The 24,048-nt window shown below is 36.6% G+C and overlaps 1 protein-coding gene across 1 annotated transcript; it reads left to right on the top strand.

Moving 5' to 3' along the window:
• The first annotated feature begins 11,226 nt into the window (after positions 1–11,226).
• Positions 11,227–24,048, top strand: LOC143536915 (uncharacterized). The gene is made up of 6 exons (XM_077030798.1): positions 11,227–11,823; positions 20,309–20,791; positions 22,017–22,179; positions 22,719–23,019; positions 23,105–23,189; positions 23,911–24,048. Exons 1-6 carry the CDS (start codon positions 11,227–11,229, stop codon positions 24,046–24,048), a joined length of 1,767 nt encoding a protein of 588 aa, XP_076886913.1.

Below are 24,048 nucleotides of genomic sequence, written 5' to 3'. Positions count from 1 at the left end.
CACATTTATGAGTCGGGCACCATAGTTGAGGTGCCACCAACCCTCCTAGACGCAGCTCCTCATATCGTCTCAAGCCATCTACTCACCCCTCTCTAACCACACGAGATCAGTGGCATTGATCATTAGTTTCCACTGATCTCAGCTTCCGTTGCTATTCCCAATCACCACCATTCTTCCATATAACTTTTAGCCATTCATGTGAACCCAATGTGTTTCTAATGAAACATCTTTAATGTAACAGGGGCATGAGGTATTGTCTCCGAATCCACATGCCCCCTTGAACTCTTTGGTGTGTTGGTGCACGCATGAAATAAGTTTAGTGTTGAATGAATTTATTTTTCATTTGATTGTAATTCCAATTACCCAAATAATTTGATTATGCTAAAATCACCTTCATGACGAATGTCAAATTAGATTAAAAAAAACACTTTTATTTTCATATCATTAGCAATGAGACGAGAATGTTCTTCTTTCTCACCTAACTATTCATTTTATATTCTTGTCTTATTATTTTAATGGGAAAATACTATAAAAAACCAACCTACCTTCTATTTTACTTTACAAAAGTCTCTCAACAATTTTTTTCACGTTAAAGTCCCTTCACATACCAAATTTTAACACAAAAATGGAACTGATTTTCTTTGTCTACGTGTATTTTCTTATCCTAGGTGGCACATGTATTTTTATTCTAAAAGAAAAAAGTAATGAGGTGGATTTAGTGAGATTAAATAACCTAATAAAATCCATTCCAAAAAAAACTAAAACCTAATGAACGTCAGAATACTAACGGCAAAAGCAAGAGTGGTTTAGAATTCTCAACCCGTTTTTGAGCATAAACAAGCCAGTGATTCATGTATGTTAATATCAATCCACTTCTAAGTCATTTGATTCTTTGAATGCTCTTACAAATACTGTTTATACCGATCATTTATAAACCCTAACTAAATGTGTTTTTTACAAAATCATCTTATTACGTGTCTTTTACAAAATTATCGTTGTATAATCGATTAAAAAATCATGTTTTATACGTGTTTTTACAAAATGGAATCACTAACCGCTGATGACGAAAGCGATTTTAGTGACACTACTTATGAAGCGAGTACCGATGACGAGGAGTTGTCAGATTGTGTGTCAATGGACCTTGAAGAGGAGGAGGATGTTACTACTTTAACAAGAACAACCGGTGATCGTTTCTTAAATAAACTCTGTTACGAGAATACACAGCTTTATTTTGTTAATGATGTAGACGGGTTCGATGTTGGTGAGAACTTGGCTGAAGATGACGATGATATTCAATACATTGAAGAGGATAATGAAGGTACTGAACACGTGGTAAAAGGGAAAGTATATCCAATTCATGACCCAAACATGAACTGGAAAGATATGAGACCAGTTCTTGGGCATAGGTATGAAAATCCCGCACAATTAAAGTTTGCTTTATGCTGCTATGGAGTGGTAAACGGATACCTACTAAGCTATAGGAAAAATGAAACAAAAAGGCTCCATGTTGTATGTGGGAACAAAAATGTAGGCTATGCTTGTCCGTTTAGATTATGGGCATCTTGGATGCAAGGTGAGAAGTTAAAAGCCTTAATGATAATCACAATTATAGTAGGAATTACAGTTTAGGGTCCTTAGTGACATCCTCTGGATTGCTAAGATGTATCTTAGAGAACTTATTGCAAGACCTTTTGTTAAAACAAGAGAAATGCAAGCTGATATGTTGCGTGACTACATGGTTAAAGTCAGCGGGGGTCAATGTGCTAGAGAAAAATCTATAGCAAGGCTTGAAATTGAGGGTTGTTTGAATGAACACTGTGCAAAGATATGGGATTACGTGTATGAGATTTTGAGCACCAATCCTGGAAGTTCTGTGAAAGTGGGAGTAAATGGTATGCCAGATGGTAGTAATGTTTTTAGTAGGATTTATATATGTTTCAAAGCTTTAAAAGAAGGTTGGGTTACATGTAGGAAAGTAATAGGCTTAGATAGAACATTTTTAAAAGGGTTATGTAATGGAGAACTTCTAACAGCAATAGGTCGAGATGCAAATAACCAAATTTATCCCATAGCATGGGCCGTTGTAGAGGTAGAGAACAAAGATAATTGGAAATGGTTCATCGAATGCTTAAAAGATTATATTGGAATATCTGATGGAAGGGGTCTCACATTTATATCGGATCAACACAAGGTGCAACTATTTTAAGTTTTATAACTATTTGTTATTTTTAATTGTATCTTATTTACGTCTATTTTGTAATGTAATCAGGGACTAGTAGAAGCTATAAAGGATTTGCTTCCTCGTGTTGAACACAGACAATGTGCAAGACATATATATGCAAATTCAAGAAGAAATTTAATGGGGTACAATTTCGGAACTTATTTTGGGCAGCATCTAAAACGTCTCTTGAGCATGAGTTTGTCTCAATTATGGATAAAATTAAATCCATAGACATTGAGGCATTCGACCATTTAATTGAAAGAGACCCAAATACATGGTCTAGGGCTTTCTTTGAAACCGATAGAGCATGTGAATCTGTTGAGAACAGGATCAGTGAGAGCTTTAATTCCGTTATTTTGAATGCAAGAAGAAAACCAATTATTACAATGTTGGAAGAGATTAGAATGTTTCTAATGGAGAGGAACTATAAGATGAGTAAGAAATGTCACACCCCGACTAGCACAATGCGGAAGCGTAAAACGGAAATGTAACAGACACCTCTGGTATCAACACATTGTTTATAAAGAAACATTACAAACTAATTTACAATATATTACATTTCTTTGTTCTATCATTGTTTTACAGTCTAGGTGGTACAAACAAAACTAGTTCGTTAACTATACATTCTTACTAATAACGCCATTGCTTCTATTCACATAGCATCAACCACACACTTCAGGCAAGTAACAGATCACCCAATCATTCCGATTTAGGTACACCTGAAAAGCAGTTTAAAACGGGTCAACTACTAGAGTTGGTGAGTTTCACGAGTTTCAAGAAAACAGTAATGAGTGTTCACAAGTCAACACTTGTAATCATGAAATAAGTATGTATGTATGTAAATGATGTATGTGATGTAACTATGCTATGCTACAGAGAAGCCTGGACTGTTCGTGCCGCGTGCCTCCATTTCCCACGCTCAATCAACCACTGTGGCCCCTTTCCGCCCACAACATGCCCCGGTAGCTATGTCTAACACTACATAGCATGTTTGTATAAATATGGTCATGTGCAAACGGCTCTATGTGACACGGCAACCAGGCCGATTCCGTTTGTCAAACCAATAGTACTATTCACAAGCCACCGGCTCGAAGTTAATCACTGTGATCGTGGGGACTTTCGTGTGTTAGCACTTAGATAATTCACATCAGTACATGTTTCAGGTATGTATATGTAATCAAACATGCTTTTCACCCCAAAAGTTCGTAAAACAGTTTAAAAGTGGGGTCATGAAACTCACGGTTTAGTAGATACTCAGTACTGTATCAACTCGCGGTTTGTTCAGTCCGCTATCAGTAGTTCCTATAATCAATATTATAATAATATTAATATTTTAACATTATTATAATCTCAATACTAAACTGGGCTGTATAACTAATCTGGGTGTAGCTGGAACGCCAATAAAGTGGCAATAGGCTTAGGTTGTGATGTTGTTCAATGTCTAATACTTAAAACTGAACTTGGCTCAGGTTCCCGTTTTCCCAGCTGGGCCAAGTTATTCGTTTATGCGTTCAGAAAATAGTTATGGGAAAATAAGCTTGGGTAAATGTATTGGTTACTAAAATGATTAAGTTATAGAGAAGGATCACCTATTAGGGTCCCGGATTAGCCACGGGGCCCGTTTCCGTTTATTCAGTTTGATTTGAGAAGAAACGCGCACAATCCACCCGGATTGTCCAGGTTTCTCATAGAAAAGTTCATTTTTACTTAATTAGTCCAAAAATATGATTTTTGATCAATCTTGGTGTTTTGATATTCCCGCAGATTCACTAGTCGCGAACTTGCCGGTTTTTATAAAAACTGAATTTGTTTAATATTCAGATTAGCATAATTAATTAACCGTTAATCCTTAAATTATGAAAATTTAACCACTTATCAATTAAAATATGTACATTTTTATAAAAATATTTCTGGAATTTATTTACTGATTTATTAATTTATAAAAATTCATTTTATCAGCTATATTTTGCCTGAAAATCGTCCGTTTACCCCGAACAATTTCCAAAAATTCCACAAAAATTCCTGAATACTCAAATCATGTCCCAAAACAACCTGTATCAATTACAGAATGTAAAAAGCTCGTTCAATATTCTTTTCGGCCCAAATTCGGCTGTAAAAATTCACACGAACGCAAATAAACAAAATACCTTTAAACTTCTCCAAATGATCCCAAAATTCATATGTGATCAAAATAAATCAAATCTGAGTTCCCAGAAAATTTTCATAATTTTTGAAGTATTTTAGCTATTTTTCCCAAATAAACGTCCCAATTCGGTAATAAATTCGCCAAATATTCTCGGATGGTCGAAAAATTACCAAATTTAAACAGAGGCTCATTGACATGGTCCCTGATGTCCCTTAAAAATTTCAAGTCATAACAATATGCAAATCACAACCTTAACCTAAATAACTCGTAAGCGAGTGTTTTGGCATTACCTTAGCGGGTTTGGCTCGTTTCCAACCTTTTAATCAAGTTTTCATGTTCTTGTGCTTCTAAGAAAGCTAGGTACAAGCCCTATATCACAAACCAAGCAATATTTCATCAACATAACAGCCCTTAAGTTAGGGTTTCGACTAGTGCACGAAAACGAACTTTTGAACCGTAAAAACGTCGTTTCAACCTTTTAATCTGTGTTTATGGCCAAAAAAATTATCAAAACAGGTTCCTTACCATTTGTATGATCAAAACATGTTTATGGACCATTTTTAGGATTTTTACACGGTTAGGAATGATTTTTGGTAACCAAGACATGTTTTTATGGTATTAAACAAGCTTAAACAAGCATAAAAGCTACTTATTTAAGTTGTTACCTTAGGGTTTTGGAAGTTTTCTGGAAAAACTGACTTGCAGCTGCTTGGACTTCAATTTTTATCAAATGAAATGAATAACAAGCTTACTTAACAAGTTATATAAAAAAATGGGGGTGGGGGTGGGCTGCCGATCGGAACCCCCTTATGGCCCATGATGGGCTGTTTTGGCCCAATGGTCAGGTTTTTCAAGCCCAAATACGAAAAGCCCGGTCCAAATTTAGTTCGGGTTTGGTTTTTGGCGCGAAAAACTTATCGGGTGCGTTAAACAGCGCGAAAACAAGTGTTTTTCGGCTAGTTTTGTGTAAAATTATAAAAGCATACTATATGTTTGTAAAAATCAAAAAATATTTTCACGGATCGCTTAAAACATTTCAAATAAGTGTTTGGTAAGTCTTTTTCGGCTTAACGGATGATACAATGTTTGGTTTGTAACTATCTTTCGCGTTTAAATCCAGAGCGGGTGGTTAAACAAGCATGTTTTCGTTTAACTTGTTTGCTATCAAACGAAGACCATATTTCTAATATTTTAGCTTGTATAGATCGTATATAACTTATAAATGGCCCCCCGAGATATCTGGGTCATAACCCGACCCGTTCGGTTGATCGTTCGTTTGTTACGCAACAGGCGTTTATTTGCTTAATCGGTAATTACGTACTGAGGTGTACCTTGTTTTGGCTCAAATGTCACAAGAAATCACAGAAATGGGATGGTAAGGTATGCCCGGCTATAAGGAAAAAAAATAAAAGATTAGTCAAAAAATTCAAGGTAAGTGATTGTTGGTTTCGTTTTGTTAATTGTATTTAGTTAGGGTTTTAGCCCATTTGGTTAGATAGAGCCCATGGGCCTTTTATGGGCTGTTAGCTAGGGTTTAGTTGTGTATATATAGGTGTAGTGGCTTATGTATTAGACACACCTTCAAGTAATAAATATTACTTTCCTACAAACCATTTCTTTACATGGTATCAGAGCTACGGCTCTCGATCCAAACCCTAGCCGCCACTTAACCTGAACCGAACCAGCCGCCCCTAGATCTGAAACCGAACCTGTACCTTCTGTCCAGTTCTCGTAATTCTTTTTCGAGAGACTTTTAGCTGTCACCGCCGCTCCCACTGTCACCTCCACCCTCCGAATAACAAACCCTGAAAAGCCGCCGTCGATCCACCACCGCACGCTCCCCCACGCGCCGCCTACACACCGCCGCTGCCACTCACGCGCCGCCGCGTGACAGCGCGTGACACCATTTCCGGCCACCGGATTTTTTCCAGGTCACTTATCTTTTACTTCCGCACCACCCTGTGTTGTTAGTTTTTCAATTCGAGGACTTTTATTTTTCTGTCTCAGTTCGTGTATTGTATTCGTTCGGATCAGAAACTTTCAGAACCAATGGCTGATAAAAAGGCTTCAGAAACTCAGATTGCTCCAGGTATTATTAATTACTCAGCTGTTCTTCGCATTCCGATCAAACTTGACTCAAAAAATTGGGGTTCGTGGAGTCTCTTTGTCCAAAAGGGTCTTGAAAGTATGGACAAAGACGATCATCTCACTAAACCACCCCCGGACCCAATTACCAAAGATTGGAAAATTGATGATAGCGGAATCTTAATGGCTCTATGGAATGCTATGGATACACAAATCCTCACTATTGCTCAAAACTTTTCCACCGTAAAGGAAATGTGGGATCACCTCTCTTCATCCTTTTCGGCTAAGGAGTCTATCTCTCATGCTTATTCGGTGGTTCAAGCCTATGGTCGGGCCGAGCAAGGTGATTCTACATTTACCGACTATTTCACACGATTCTGCAAACTCCGAGATGAGCTTCGCACTATGTTTCCACCTACTACCGATTTGAAGATTCAGGAGGAGCGAAACGCCAAGATGGATGTCATGACCTTCATTGCCGGGATCTCGCCTAAGTATTCAAGTGCCCGACCCCTACTGTTGAGCAACTCCGCTGCCACATCTTCAGTTGCATCAACTTTTCATCTGTTACGGGAAATGTATGGTCCTGGTGCAACTCTACCTCCTACTGATACATCGGCTATGTATACATCTACTGGTCGGGGTACTGGTCGTGGTTCTCATATGGCCCACAAAAAGGGTATTGGACGGGGCGGTGGTCTTGTTTGTCACTATTGCAAGGAACCTGGTCATACGAAATGGGACTGCCCGAACCGCCCTCCTGGAAGTCAGCCACCTTCTCGTCCCAAAGCTCGTTTGGCTGCTGCTGGTGAGACTTCAGGTCCAACCACCACTCCCACTTACACAGTTAGCGAAGAAGACTATTGTCGTCTCCAGCAACTTCTAGCATCTCAGACTCCTGCTCCTGTTCCTGCTCCATGTGCCAATACGGCCGATTCAGGTATGCTTCCTAGTCCTTCTTCATCTTGGATTATTGATTCGGGTGCCACTCATCACATGACTGGGAATTCGGGTATTCTGTCCAACCTCAATAAAGTCTCCCACCAACCTGTTCGACTGGCTGATGGGTCTTCCTGTCCTGTACTAGGTGTTGGATCCATTAACACCTCATCCAACTTAAATCTCTCGTCTATTCTATATGTTCCTAAATTTCCCGATAACCTTTGTTCGGTAAGCCAACTTACTAAACAACACAATTGCTCTGCTAAATTTTATCCTACTCACTGTATCTTTCAGGAACTAGGGACGAACCGTCTGATTGGCACAGGTTTTGAATCTGGAGGCCTCTACCGCTTAATCTTCCCGTCAGATCCTACATGCTCTATAGCAACTACTTCAGTCAAGGAGGATCACTGTCGGTTAGGTCATCCCTCTACAGCGGTTATGAGGCAAATGCGTCCAGATTTACCACTTTCGTCTTTTAATTTTCATTGTGAGTCGTGTCAACTTGGTAAACATACCAGGCGTCCCTATCCCCCTAGAGTGTCTAATCGAGTCAGTTTTTGTTTTGAACTTTTGCATTCTGATGTATGGGGGCCTTGCCCTACCAAATCTACTTTGGGTTTTGAATATTTTGTTAGCTTTATTGATGACTATTCTCGCACTACTTGGATTTATTTGATGAAATCTCGTAGTGAAATTTTTTTCCATATTTAAAGAATTTAATGCTTATGTTCAAAACCAATTTAACACCACCATTAAAACCTTCCGATCCGATAATGCTAAGGAATATTTTTCCACCGACTTTTCTTCGTACTTAAAAAATAACGGCATTGTTCATGAATCTTCATGTGCATACACATCTCAACAAAATGGTGTGTCTGAACGCAAAAATCGTCACCTATTGGATGTTGCTCGCACACTCATGATCCAATCACGTGTCCCTCATCGTTTTTGGGGAGATGCCGTTCTCACAGCTGCATATCTAATTAACCGTATGCCCACACCCGTTCTTCATGGTAAAACACCATTTTCTGTACTATGTCCAACCGGTACTCCTTTTCCTCTCGCACCTAAAGTCTTTGGTTGCGTTGCCTATGTTCATGACCATCGTCCGAAAACAATCAAACTTGATCCCCGAGCACTTCGTTGTATCTTTGTTGGTTACTCACGGGTTCAAAAAGGGTATCGATGCTATAGCCCATCTCTTCACCGATACTTTACTAGTGCCGATGTCACTTTTAATGAGCCATGTCCTTACTTTCCTGAATGTTCCAATCCTGTTTCTGATCCATTTCCTGACCTCGATATACCCACATCTCCCTTCATCCCCACCATTCCTGTGTCAGTTCCTTCTACCGATCCACTCTCTACTGATTCTGACCCACCGACAGAATCTCCGCCACTGCTTTTCACATATGCTAGGCGAGGTAGGGGTCAAACATCAGTAAATGAAGAATCACCACACCCTGGCCACAACCTCGAACTACCCTCCGATACTCCACCCACATCTGAGCAATCCACACCTCTCACTACTACATCCTTACCCGATCCACCAACCTCTGATACACCCGTTTATGATCCTCCTGGTGCCCCTCTTCCCGATATACCTATTTCCTTTCGCAAGGAGCCCCGGACATGTACTCGTTACCCGATTCAGGACTACGTTGCCTACACTCATCTATCTCCTGAATCTCATGCGTACACCACTACCCTTGATTACTACCCGATTCCCAAAAATGTGATGAGCGCTCTCGCTCACCCAGGATGGAGACAGGCTATGGAAGATGAAATTGGAGCTCTACGGTCCAATCATACTTGGGATCTTGAAACACTTCCTGAAGGGAAGCGTATTGTTGGTTGTCGTTGGGTGTTTACGGTTAAACTACACCCGGATGGCTCCCTACACCGCTTAAAGGCTCGGTTGGTTGCAAAAGGGTATTCTCAGGCATATGGCGTTGATTACGATGAAACTTTCTCTCCGGTTGCTAAAATGTCATCTGTTCGTATTTGCATCGCTCTTGCTGCCATTAATCATTGGCCGCTCCATCAGCTTGATGTCAAGAACGCCTTTCTTAATGGTGTTCTTGAGGAGGAGGTATATATGGAGCAGCCCCCAGGGTTCGTCGTTGAGGAAGAGGCCTCGAAAGTTTGTAGACTACGTCGTTCTCTATATGGTCTTAAACAGTCTCCCAGAGCATGGTTTGGTCGATTCTCTAGTGTTATGGGACAGTTTGGGATGACGCGGAGTGCCTACGATCACTCTGTCTTCTTTAGACACCAGAAAGGGAAGAGGATTATCGTAGTTGTTTATGTGGATGACATTATAATCACAGGTGATGACGAGGTCGGGATTTCCGAACTCAAGCAGTTTCTTCAGTCTCAGTTTCAGGTAAGCGACTTAGGTCGACTGAGGTATTTCCTTGGCATAGAAGTATCCCGCTCTCCACAAGGAATACTTCTCTCCCAACGAAAGTATGTTCTTGATATGTTAACTGAATGTGGCTTACTGGGTTGTAAACCTGTTGATACACCAATGCTTCCTACAAAGAAACTCCTCCCAAAGGAAGGAGATCCGATGAAAGACCCTGAGCGATACAGACGGCTGGTTGGTAAACTTAATTATTTAACCGTCACACGACCGGATATCTCCTTTACTGTCAGTGTTCTGAGCCAATTTATGGCTACACCATACACCGGTCACTGGGATGCTGCCCTTCGTGTCTTAAGATATCTTAAGACCTCACCTGGCTTGGGCATATTATACTCTGATCAGGGTCATTGTCGTGTAGGTGCCTTCACGGAAGAAGGAGATGGTCGAATATCAGGGTTCTCAGATGCAGATTGGGCAGGTTGTCCAATTTCTCGACGATCTACCACCGGATATTGTGTGTTTGTTGGGGGAAACCTTGTATCATGGAAGAGTAAGAAGCAACACACGGTCTCCCGGTCGAGTGCCGAATCAGAATATAGAGCCATGGCAGATGTAACATCAGAGATGACATGGGTTCGTCGTCTTCTCAGAGAGCTCGGGGTTGTTTCTAATGACTTGATGAGGCTATACTGTGATAATCAGTCAGCTATTCACATAGCCAAGAATCAAGTATTTCATGAGAGGACAAAACATATTGAGGTCGACTGCCACCTTATCAGAGATCGGGTAGTAGGCACACAAATTGATCCTCCTTCCATTCAACCAGTTCATGTGAAGACAAATTTTCAGCTAGCAGACATTCTAACTAAACCGCTCCGGAAAGCTCAGATAGATTTTATTTGTAACAAGTTGGGCATGATTAACATCTATGCTCCAACTTGAGGAGGAGTGTTAATTGTATTTAGTTAGGGTTTTAGCCCATTTGGTTAGATAGAGCCCATGGGCCTTTTATGGGCTGTTAGCTAGGGTTTAGTTGTGTATATATAGGTGTAGTGGCTTATGTATTAGACACACCTTCAAGTAATAAATATTACTTTCCTACAAACCAATTCTTTACACGTTTTAATTTGTTGCTGATTTTAGTTGGGTTTTCTTCTATTTTTCTGATGTTTTTATGCTGAATTTGCTGTATTTTACTGCTGTTAATATTGTTTTTATTTGCAGTTTTGTTGCTAATGTTTTGCTGACTTTGCAACTGTTTTTTTTTTTTTTTTGTTGTTTTGCTGATATATGATGTTATTTTTGCTGCTGATTTGCTGTTGTATTTGATGTAGTTTTGCTGCTGATATTTACTGTTGCATATTGTTGCTGTTTTGTTGTTTTGCCACTAGTTTTTTGCTGTTTTTTTTTCAATGCTGCTCTTATTAGCTAATTATTATGTTGTTTAAGTTTTAGTTTTCTATGCTTATATTTAGGAACTGGATCGTTATTCCAAGTGGTGGCAATGCATTTGAGGTAAGGAATGTATATGAAGCCTACACCGTGGATTTATATAATAGACAATGCAGTTGCATATTGTGGCAAATATCGGGATTACCTTGTTTGCATTCGGTATCTGCTATATACTACATCAACAATGACCCTGAAGATTATGCAAGTGATTGGTTTGGGGTGGAGAAGTTCAAAGAGACTTACACGCACTATATGAAACCGTTAAATGGAAGTAAAATGTGGAAGTCAACGCCTTACATTCAGCCTCTTCCTCCAAAGGAGAGACGGATGCCGTGTAGGCCATCAATCAAAAGAAAGAGACATGAAACCGAAAAACAAGGCAAGTACAAGAAAGTATCGATTAGCGGAAGATATATGACACGTAGCAATTGTTTAGAGAAAGGACATAATATAAAAACATGTACAAATGAGAAAAAGACCATACCACCAAAAGAACCTAAGAAAATGGGGAGGCCTAGATCAAGGATGACGACTGAAGATGGCATTGGAATTGGTGGAAAAGGTCAAAGAGGCGGAAGAGATGGGAGAGGCGGAAGAGGTGGTAGGGTATATCATGTTGATCAAGAAAGCCAAATAATTCATGAAGAAGCCTAGCATAATCAAGATGTGGAAGTTGGTATTAGAATTCAGATTGATGAGAAGTTGAAAAAGCCAAGTTGTCGAACCACCTTAACTACGTAGATTAAAAGTATTTGCTTATGTTTGTTTTATCCTTTTTATATTGGTTAAAAATTGTATGACTATTTCAAATGGCAAAACCAATATTATTTTGCTTGCAATTGTGATATTTGATTGAATCTCCCCAAATTTGATCATCACAGTTTCGGAAAATGACGCTAATTCAAAGTTTTCATGTTGATTCTACACTTTCAGGTTGTTTCAAATTTTCTGAAAGACGTTTTTTTTTTTTTTGGCAATCCAACAAATTTGTAGCAGCCATACAAATTGGTAGCAACCGAATGCAGTAGTTGATTTAACCTACCAGTTCGAGGTATAAAATAACTTGTAAACGCAACTTAAAAAGTGGAAACAAACCATCACATAAAATAACTTGTAAACACATGTTCATGCATACACATCTAACCAATCAACACTGCGATCATACCTTCATTACAAAATTTGAATGCCATAGACTAATTTAACATGATAGTTTAACTGTTGTTAATACATTATTTCACTACCTTGTCAAATCCAAGTTGTCAAAAACTTCTCTTAAAGTTAGATACATCCCATTCAAACTGAACGGTCACTTTGAACAAACTTACTTTCCGATCTATTTGTTGATAATTTGAGGTACTGATTTTTTAGTAATAACTTGTTGCTTTGGTGCCTCCAAAGTAAGATACACTATTTCAAATATTGTCTCAATCAAGTAAAAGATAAAACAACACCAATTGAGGTTAAAATTCAAACCTATATAAATCCCCAAATAATATCATGCTCACAGTTTAAATGACATATCAAAATACAGCCAAATTCTTACTTTTGTTTCTTGGTTGGAATTATCAATGAGACTCTGAGAGTGTAATCAACAAAGCGGGCTGCTGATATCGCATACAAAATCAATGAATTCCCAATCTAGCTCTGTTTAGATCGAAATCTATAAACGAAATGAGGTTTGTAAACATATTAGCGAATCCATAAAAACAAAATCAGAAATACCTCATCAATCTTCTGGTTCACAAGAACATCTGCCACTAAACCCTAAACCAATCAGACGATTACACAAAACGATTAGGTTTTGACTGTAGCCAAACACCCCTGCATAGAGTCGTCGACCTTGATTCAATTATCGATTCGTAGGCTGGCCTGTTGGAAGAGGTCGGATTATTCCAACATTTGAGAGGGGTAGACTGGGCGGGAGAAGAGGAGACGGTTTTTCTCTGCATAAACAAACCTCGATACATAAAAAAAATCAATAAAATTTGCTTACATGTCAATTTTTGACACATAGGCTGTCCATGTCAGCATGGTATATATGACTGTATGCCACAGAAGCAAAAAAATATGTTTTAATAAGTTATGCCATTTTTGTGTTAAAATTTGGTATGTTGAGGGACTTTAACACGAAAAAAATTGTTGAGGAACTTTTGTAAAGTAAAACAGAAAGTAGGTTGGGTTTTTATGGTATTTTCTCTATTTTAATTAATATTATTTAATTATTTGAGTGTGTGCAAAATAGAGGAAAGAGAAAAATAATAAAATATTATTATATTTTTTAGGTAAATTATTGGATTGCAAAGAAAACAAGAGCCAAATATGAATTGTACGTTGGTCGTATTTAACATTTATTCCCCCTAAATGACCCATGCATCCAACTCAAAGGGGGGATCCCACTAGTTACAAATTTTTGATTGCAAAACGATAATATAAACAATATAATGGTGATAATATAATTTAATATATGAGAGCCGATGCATTCTTTATTTATTGATTTTATAATTTAATAAAAAAAACAACCGTTCAAAAAGGACCATAGTTTGAAATATCGTCAACCAACAATTATATTAACTTTATTTATTAGTTTTGATGTCAATTTTTTTGTTTATTTTAGTATCATCTACTTATTTTAAGTAAAAGGGTTTACTTGAAGACCAAATGAGATAGCATAATAAGGGAAAATATTGACTATTGTATCGATCATTTTAGTTCGGCATAAGTACTAATTGGTATCATTGAACATACGGAAACTGAAGGGGTAACAACACCGAAAACATGTAAACCGAATGCTGGTATCGATCTGTTGTGTTCAACCAGTAACGTGAAAAATGCTCATCCCTACGAATTAGGATGTGTCAAATACATGCCCATTCAATACTGTAAGGGTGAAACCCTAAACCATAGGGGGTCCAAAGGGTTTGAATCTGACGAGTGATCAGTCGATCTGGGGATTGCCTTAGTGGGGTCCAAGGAGCAACGACCTTTCCTAGGTCCAAGGGTTTATTTTGTTTATAGGGCAGGTTTGGTTCTAAATTTCCTTAAAGATGCTTTTGAAATGTATCAGATCAAAATAGATGGGTAGAAGTTGCATGAAAAACGATCTTTAAAAGTTGCATGAAAACTTATCGGTAGCAAGTAGCAACATAGTTCCCGATGCTCGATAGTAACAAAGGTCGGTAGCAAAAAGGTTACCACTAATGGTATTCCTATCATATAATGATAAATGTAAAAAAGTTATAGCCGTTTGTTAATGACCAAGTGAAATGTTGTGATGCTATTATAAATCATCTAGTTTTATTTCATGATAAAAATAACGTGAATTTCACATGTAGGAACATTTCGATTTTTGCAATACGCTTTCTGTCTCATTCGATTATTGATCTCGTGTACCCATCAAATACTTAATCTGAAAATGAGATACACATGATTTAGAGAGCTACCCAAATCAGATTGAAAACACAAAACCTAACATCCTAAAATTTTGATTTTGATAATCTAACAATGATACTTTAGGACATGTTTTATTAGTGGTAAAACATAAGGTGAATTGAAGTACTTGTTGCAAGAGTCTTGTGTGGTGTGTGTTGAATGTAAGATGTTACAAAACATATAGGGTTCCTTCCATGTGTGGTGTATGTTTTAATCATACAGTAGTATTATATTGTTATATAGTTGACATTGATGCACTTTGTGGATTGCTAGTGGGAAGGTGCACGTACATCAAAACATGACTAATCAAGAGGTTTTATTCTTGCATTTAAATTTAAGGATATCCATTAATGTTCATTCATGATTTGATTGATGCCTAAGGGACTAGCCTACACTATTAGTTAGGTTATATGCAAATGCTTCTATGTTAAATCTTTAATAACTCAGTTAACTTTATAGTTGACAAAGCAATATTACTACCCTTACCTTAAAAAAATAGTCAATAATTAATATATGAGAATTGAATTTGTTAGTTTATTTATAGAATTAAATATGGTGTGAATACTGTGGACTTGAGAGTGGTGAAGGCAATAAGAGATGGTGTGATTGGGGTTTATATACTGTATACTCAGGACACAAGTGCATGACACATCATAGATTCACAATATATGGTTATGGTATAATTGGTTTGACTTTATCTTAGAAACAGTCAAGGATCATCAATTTTAATCATTCACAAAATCCCAAATATTGATTTGCTCACTAACTTCATGACACCATGCCAACTTCCATCAATCACTCATATATATTCTGTGTCCTTATTACACCTATATTTTCTCAAAACTTCTTTCCTAAATTATATATTTTTATAAGCTATTATTATGTTTTTATTGTCATTACTATTACTTTATTTGGATATATATTCTATTAACAAATATTTCATAATAAATGAGCATTAGTGAAAAAATGGTTAGATCACCTACAATGCATATTAATGAAAATTCACTAATCTTTCTATATAACATACATGGTTTATGCAACACGAGTAATCGAATAAGATGCTTTAAACTGATATTTGTTTTTGAGTAATATCGTAATATTTTACTATATACGGTAAACGGCATAAACCTCAAAAATAGCTAACGAGGCTAGAAGTTTATCAACCACAACTCTCAATTAGATTTAGGCGCATTTTCTTTTACGGCTATCGTCTAATCCTAGCAACAAAGTATTGCTCACTATTAATAAAGGTGGAAATAAAAGCTTAAATGTCCTAAAGCGTCACGTGTCAAAGTCACTGAATAGCCAAGTGGCCCAAGTCTCATTTCCTAAAAGTTATAATAACAAAACATGAAACTAATATAACTAAAGTTTTTATCCTTTTAAATGGTGAGGGTTCAAGTTTTTTGATGATAAAATCGCAAAAGACGTCCTTTATGTTTGACCTGATTTTCATTAGACGTCCTTTAATGAAAGAAATTGCAAAAGGCATACATCATGTTTCAACTTCCTTTCAAGTTACGTCCTTTGGCACTAACCAAGTTATTTTTTTTCCGTTAAATATAGTCATGTTCAAGGCACACAAGGGTAAATTTGTCTTTCTACTCCTTAAAAGACTATTTGTGTAAATTGCTTAAAGTTTGAGAAAAAAAATAAAAATTAATAAAGATTTAAAATATATATATATTTATTTCTCATATTCTCTCTCCTCCCTCTCTCTCACACTGATTTATCACCACCATCCACCACAGCTGATTCATCCCTCTCTCTCTCTCTCTCTCTCTCTCACTATCTCCTATCAACTCCCACAGCCACCACACCAAACCCAAACGCCGGCGGTTGAATCGGACCATAAAAACCCTAGATCTAGAGGTTGCAGTCCGGTCAAACCCAGATCCCATCAGAAACTCTGAAATCGTCGGCGGCAAAGGTTGCAGTCCGGTGCCGGCGCCGTCGTGGTAGTAGAGCTCAAACCCTTGATCTCCGGCGTCGGAATTATCATCGCAGCCGTGGAGAACGACAACCGGATTAAACGGAGACATGTCGGATCTATTTCGGTGGCGGATCCTCATATCTGAGCGGTCGGTGGCGTACATGGAGGTACGACGGCGGAGAAGAGACGGGAGTGTTGACGGCTTCGATGAACAATAAGGACATGTAACGGTGTCTTCTGATGTAAGTCTGACTATGCGTGTGCATCTATAACACCAATAGGACGTCGTGGTAGTAGTTCTGGACATGTTGGAAATGGAAAGTATGAGATCCGGAGAATAAGTTACAGATTCCGGCAACTGGTCATTATATAAATAGAAAGAAAGAAATTGATTTGATAGGAGAAAAGTAAGAGGAAATTTGGTTATAAAGTTCAAGCGTGATGATGAATTAGGTGGTGGTGGTGGGTAGGGGTGGCAGTTGGCAGCAGGTGGTGGGGTTTTGGATGTTGAAAGAAGGTGGGTTGTGATAAAGGGAGAGGGGGAGTATTTGTTAGTTTTAATATAAAATAATTTATACATAAAATTACAAACATACCCTTATGTGTAAGGCACACGACCAGATTTAACAAAAAAATTTAATTTAGTGACAAAGGACTTAACGTGAAACAAATTTGAAACATTATGTATGTCTTTTGCTATTTCTTTCATTAAAGGACGTCTAATGAAAATCAGGTCAAACGTAAAGGACGTTTTTTGCTATTTTGTCTTTTTTTTTTTATTATAAAAAGGAAATATAATTTAGAAGCGGAGTTATAAAGTGTGTAAAACATTGTTATAGAAAAATAATTAAAGTCTACTAAATATCCAAATTAAACCCAAATGTTTTTAAGTTATTATTAAATTCTTCTGTGAATTGTAGTTTGTTTATTTATTTATTTAAGTCTATCATACATAATTTAAATAATTAAAGTCTACTAAATATCCAAATTAAACCCAAATGTTTTTAAGTTATTATTAAATCCTTCTGTGAATTGTAGTTTGTGTATTTATTTATTTAAGTCTATCATACATAATTGTGTTTGTTCTAGTTTCTTAAGTTGAGAGGAAATAAAAATAATGATGGGATGACCAACCATTATATAAAGTGAAGTTGCTTACTCTACACATCTTAGTGATCAGGAGCAAAGAAGTCCCATTTCAACTTTTAGTTAGGTAAAAGAAAGTAAGTTCAACAGAATTCTCAACTAAGCTATTGTGACATCATTGTCAAAATTTTGGTGATGGACACAATTTCTTTTTTTTTTAAATAAATAAATAAATAGAAGGATGTGAGTATTGAAGTAGCCCCATGCCTCTGTGATTTCATGCCATTAAAGACTCTTCTTCTTTTCTTTTCTTTCTGTCTCTCTCTTCTTTAACCAATTTATCTTCAAGATATTTACTTTCAGATTCTTGGTGTCCAATAAAAATCAAAACTTTATCACAAATCATCATGAAATCTGAAGATAATAGCAAGGCCATGGTTGTAGCTGAAGCCCATGGTGATTCAAGTTCATCTTCATCACACACTCAACAAGTTGTCATACCTATTCACAAGGCTGGTTATCACTGTCTTCCTTATTGATTTTGGTTTCTTGTTATTATTCAAATCACTATATATATCATGCTTAATTATATGAAACCACTTATGAATCTTCCTTAATCTAGATATTTATTTATTGCTAAAGTTATAATCTTTTTTAGTTTTTAGCATGTGGGTATGTTTGTTTCTAATATCAGTTATTGAAATGATGCTATTGTACACTATTTTCAATTTCATTGCATTTGAAGCTAAAGTTTGCATAAAGAACCAAAACTTATTAACCGGGTCACAATAGGAAATCCGCTTCAATTACTTTATCGACGACAATTTTGCGTTAAACCGTAAAAAATATATTTTGCCTTAACCATAAAATCTAATATAAAATTTGTCTATCCTCCATGTTTACCTTATTTTTATTATGGTTTAAATTTTTAGGAAGATCAATGAAGTTAGGTCCAAACTTTAATTTCAGTGCCATGTGTTTTGAACTTGTTGCCTTTTTTAGGTCATGTCACTTTTTCAGTTTTCAGATTCTTTAAAAAGAATTTTCTCATGAACAATAAATTGTTGCTTTTACTAAAAGTTGTTCTGGACAAAAAACACTTTCTTTCTCTTAATTTCCCTTTACTTTTTTTTTATAAAATTTGAAATCTTTATAACTAACTTCCATCATTAATTTGCAACTTAAGTTTCAAGTTCAAGACTTGTATCCTCATGATAGTTACTTTAGAACAACACACATGATGTTGGCACTTCACTTGCAACATATACCAAACAAACGTATCTTATGTCAACTTATGATTTCCACTTTTAAAGAAAGTGAAATCATTACTTTTAATGATTAAAAAAGATGTTACAATCCTTACCCTTTTACGGTCGAACAACTGAACAAGGATGATTTATGCTAGATATGTGAACGGTGTGTTATGCGCGCATTAGGAATCGGCTTTTTATCAACAATCTTTGGTTAAAAGGCAACTACAAAAGGCTAATTCTTGTTTTACATTGAGAGAGTAGTCTTACTTTTGATCCAACTCATGGATCCTTGTGATTACTTTATGTTACTTGAAATTTGTGGTATATTTGATGTTTACTCATGTTAGTGCAGAATGATTTGGATTGCATTTATATATCAAACAAATCTTCAAAAAGAACCAAAAGTTGTATACTTTTTGTAATTTAAACTAGTTTTTACATGTGGGGTTTCTTATTAGTTTTAAAGGTAACGAATTCCTTGTCGTTAGCTTTAGGGGGTGTTTGATATTGCGTTTTGAAAATGATGGCATGATATGGAATAATCACACTCATGGATTGTACACAATAGTGTTTTGTTGTTTAAAAAATTGATTAGGGGCGTGCATGGGTTGTTTGACCTCAAACCGAATTAAGAACCAAATATTATGTTCTTGGGTTTTTAAAAACCGTTCGATGGTTTTGTTTATCCCAATGGGTTCGGTTTAGTTCCGGTATGTTCAGTGGGCATGAAATCTTTGGATCAAAAACATAAATCAAATAATAAAATTGGGCCCGAAAGTCCTATTTTTATTTTATTTTAACTTTTTATATTTTTTTATTTATGAGTAACTGAATATTACACATTTGACTCTAATATACTTCTACACCATTTATTGTTCTTTTTATAAATTACTTAACATTAAAATAAAAATACTAAATTTAACCCATAAATTCAATAACAAATGTTGGTTTATTCGGTTCTTAAGGGTCCGGTTCAATTATAAACACCAATTCAGTTTTTACATTTTATTTCGGTTTTTTAAATTTTCTTACATACAAAACCGAAACCAAACCATAAATTTAGTTTTTGAAAAACATAAAACTCAACCGTCGTTTTTCTGTTGGGTTCGGTTATGTTGGTTATGTTGGTTGCGGATCAGATATCTTGGTTTCATGCACACCCCTATATTTAAGGTTTTCGAGTATTTAAATACATTCTTATTATTCAAAGTTTTACACTTAAACAACCCCTAAACAGTTAGTTATATAATCAAAATCCTTTTATCTAAATCACTTTCATTTATGTCCAAACACAATAATCACATGATCATGCTCATAACACAATGCCACACACCCATCATTTCAACATTTTCATGAATCAATCATCACATCATTTATCCTTCATTTTCAGGTTGAACAAGAAATATCAACTGTCCATATAACAGAACCATCAAATGCAAAAAACTGGAAGAAACAAAACCTGTTTCTTGAAATACCATCAAGAACATCAGCATCACAACCGTCTTCATCTCAAGAGTCCGTTCAAATCAAGAACGCCTCAACACCGACTCCAACTCCTAGAAGAGTAAACTTTAATCTAACCCAAAGTCCACCACTGATAACACCAAATGCAGCAGCTTCTGCTAGTTGCTCATCAAGAACCAAATCTTTAAAGAAAAGTTTACTGCCAAAACTGAACTTTATGAACAGGAATACGATTCCGGATACTGAAAGGAATGATGGTAATGTGATCTCAGCAGCCTCGATCCCGAGATCATGGTCACTTACTAAAATGTTTGCCCCTCAGAGGACATCTTCATTGCCGGTTACACCCATTGCACAATCGGATCAAGAATCTGTACTTGGAAACTCGGGTGGTTCACTTAGTTTGGAGGTATGTTAAACTAATAAGGAGGCTGCATGGGTCAGTTTCGGTTATAGACGCTATTCAAACCAAAAATCAAAAATTCAGTTTTTGGGTTTTGGAAGGTTTTTTTGGACGCCCTGCTTATTCAGTTTTTTTTTGGACGCCCTGCTTGCGGTGCGCGCATATAATGTATATATGTGTGAACCCTCGGGTGGGCAAAAGTAAAATTGCACTAATTTTGACGTTATTTTACTAATCTCGTGAAAATAACGTTAAAAGTGGCGGAAGGTTAATCAGGCATCATGTGGTGGCGTTGATAGCCGAAAGACAAGGGCACATGCACCGATCAGCCGGTGTCCCGATGATTGAGTGCTATGTGCCTTATGTCCAAGGCTTGATGCAAAACTACTATCGAGCCGGGGGTCTCACCGGAAGCAGCCTCTCTATCCCTATGGGATAGAGGTAAGGCTGTCTACATCTTACCCTCCTCAGACCCTACCATAGCATTGCTATTGGTGGGATATACTGAGTACGATGATGATGATGATGATGGAAGGTTTTTTTGGATTTTACAGTTGGTTGGTTCGGTTTTTCCATTTGGGCTTCAAACTTTTGGGCCTAAACTATTTTGTTAAAGTCGTTTGAGGCCTGAAACTTTGGGTCTAAATTTTTTTTTGTTAATTAATTATTTAATTGGTTGTTACACATTTGGGGCAAAAAAAAATTTACTACTATTTATTAACTTTTTATAAAGATTTAATATTCAGAAGTAAAGATGAGTACGTGTCACACCAAAACCGAATGAAAAGTTCGGTTTTTTACTTTCAGCATGTTAAGTCACACGGTTTTTACTTTCAGCATGTTATGAATAGATCATTTTCGTTTCTACTTTATCTCAAATGTGTTAAATAAAAAAAATTGTCTTCAACTGGTCGAAATCATCCGAAGATTGTTTCTGACGCATACAACCTCCGAAATCACTTTTTATTCAAAGACTTTGATTATTTATGTAATAATATTGTTTGAGTAAACATAACTAACATATTAACTGTTCACTTAAACAATATTAACTGTTCACTTTGATTATTTATGTAATAATTTTGTTAACATAACTAACATATTAACTGTTCACTTAAACAATAAAAAGTGTTTCGGGTTAACCTGACCAATAACCAGTCTTAACACATACTAAAAGATAACTCATCCCATCATAATTCTAGAAATGTAAAATATTTTAAATTTTCATGTGTAGACTAAAGTCCAAGGACATATAGCCCGGTCACTTTCAGTCCCGGTCCTCAATGAGGACACAAGCATCAAGCGAGTGGATTCCTTTTTCCGCGTGATTCCTTCAACTCCACGAGTTAAGGATCCTGATACCATCGCACCAACCCCTTCTCCAACTCATGACACGGGTAATTAAATAAGGAAAATCATAAATATAGACATTTTGACTTGTCTTTTTGCAAAAATAGGCATTGACTTTAGCCCTATGGAAGTTAGGCACATCCAAAACCAATCAATCAGGCAACACCAAATAAGCACCGACAACTAAAGAGGCACGATAACAACCGATTAAATCAATGCATGTGTAAAGACCGGCTAAAACTTAGCCAAGTTTAGCTGCCGACTAAAATTAAGCCAGCTTTTACACGTGCATTGATATGATTTGTTGTTTTTGTGGGGCCTGTAGTACTTTTCAAGGTTTATTGTGCTGGAGAAAACTAGCCTTGTTAGTTGGTTGTACTTATTTGGCATTGCGTAATTAGTTGGTTTTAAATATTTCTATTTTTAAAGGGCTAAAAGTCTTTCGGTTTCTAAAAAAGACGGGTCAATATGCCTCTTTTGATGATTTCCCATCAAATAATTACAACATCTTGAACCTTTTGAATCATATTTACATATATAACATAATGTATTTAATTTATGTGAACAAATGTCTATTATTCGTTAGATACCAAAGAAGGGGACGGTGAAGACATACCCGAAGAAGAAGCCGTTTGCAGGATATGCATGGTTGAATTATGTGAAGGCGGCGAAACCTTGAAAATGGAATGCAGTTGCAAAGGGGAGCTCGCGTTAGCCCATAAAGACTGTGCAGTTAAATGGTTTAGTATCAAAGGTAACAAGACATGTGATGTGTGTCATCAAGACGTGCAGAACTTGCCCGTTACACTTTTAAAGATACACAGTTGTGTTAGAAACCGAAGTGTTGGTGCAAGTAGATCTAGTCCAATGGAAGTAACTGGATACGGGTGAGTTAGTTATATTATTCGGATTGCCACTTTTTACCGCTTTGTTTTTTGAATTTGGTTTTAAGTTAGTTTTTGAAATGGGCAGTGATGTTTATAAGGTGTGGCAAGAAGTGCCGATTCTTGTTATTGTTAGCATGTTGGCTTACTTCTGTTTCATTGAGCAGCTACTGGTAAGACTCTTAAGAAAACTGATTGCCATTTGCCTGTGTTCAAAAGGCTTGCTCGAAATCGGCTCGGTGTGTAAGCGAGCCGAGCCAAGCCCGAGGAAGAGTTGGCTTGGCTTGTGGCTCGCTTACATTTGGGCTTGCTTTTAAACAGCCAAATGAGAATTTTCCACATAAAGAGATTTTATTTGATTATATAGGTTCCAACGAAAACCACCTTTAACTTGAAAACTCGTGAAACCCTCTTTTAACCAATAAATTTTTTAATTTTTTTGTTTTTTTATAAGTTATCGGTCTTTGCCAAATTCAAAAAAAATAAACAATATACATATGTATGTGTGTGTGTATCTCATACGAGATAAACATATGTAGATTATTTGCTAAATATTTGCACTTTCGTGAGCTACATATATATTTTTTATTTCTTTTGATTTTGGCAAATATCGATAACTTATAAAAAGAAAGAAAAAATTAAAAATTAAAAAATGTTATTGTGTTAACAAGTGGTTTTCACGAGTTTTTAAGTATCTTAGTGGTTTTTATTTAATAAAGGAGCTCACTAAGATAGCGAGCTGGCTTTAGCTTTTGACGAGCTTTGAGCTGGCTAGAGCTTTTGACGAGCCGAGATCAAACTTAACATTTCATCTCATTAAGATAAACGAGCTGATCCAAGCCGGATCCTTCACAATCTACAAAGGATCTCAATAAAATGGCATTTTGTATGAAGGTTGGGAACATGGGTACGAGTGCAATCGCGCTCTCTCTTCCATTTTCGTGTCTTTTGGGCCTTCTTTCATCCATGACCTCTTCAACCATGGGTAAGGAGTCAATATTTGTAGTTCATATTTTAGCTTCACCACTCTAG

Source organism: Bidens hawaiensis, unplaced genomic scaffold, assembly GCF_021521415.1.
Source record: "Bidens hawaiensis isolate Kalapana, Puna unplaced genomic scaffold, B.hawaiensis_p1.1 tig00010985_1, whole genome shotgun sequence".
Lineage (NCBI taxonomy): Eukaryota > Viridiplantae > Streptophyta > Magnoliopsida > Asterales > Asteraceae > Bidens > Bidens hawaiensis.
This window is presented reverse-complemented; position numbering and strand designations above follow the sequence as displayed.

Bases quoted from the DNA above. Each gene is read 5' to 3' on its own strand.
- LOC143536915 (XM_077030798.1), top strand. From the start codon at position 11,227: ATGCTTATATTTAGGAACTGGATCGTTATTCCAAGTGGTGGCAATGCA. The intron at 20,792-22,016 runs GTATGTTAAACT...TTTCATGTGTAG, and splicing joins GTGGTTCACTTAGTTTGGAG to ACTAAAGTCCAAGGACATAT. The intron at 22,180-22,718 runs GTAATTAAATAA...ATTATTCGTTAG, and splicing joins TTCTCCAACTCATGACACGG to ATACCAAAGAAGGGGACGGT.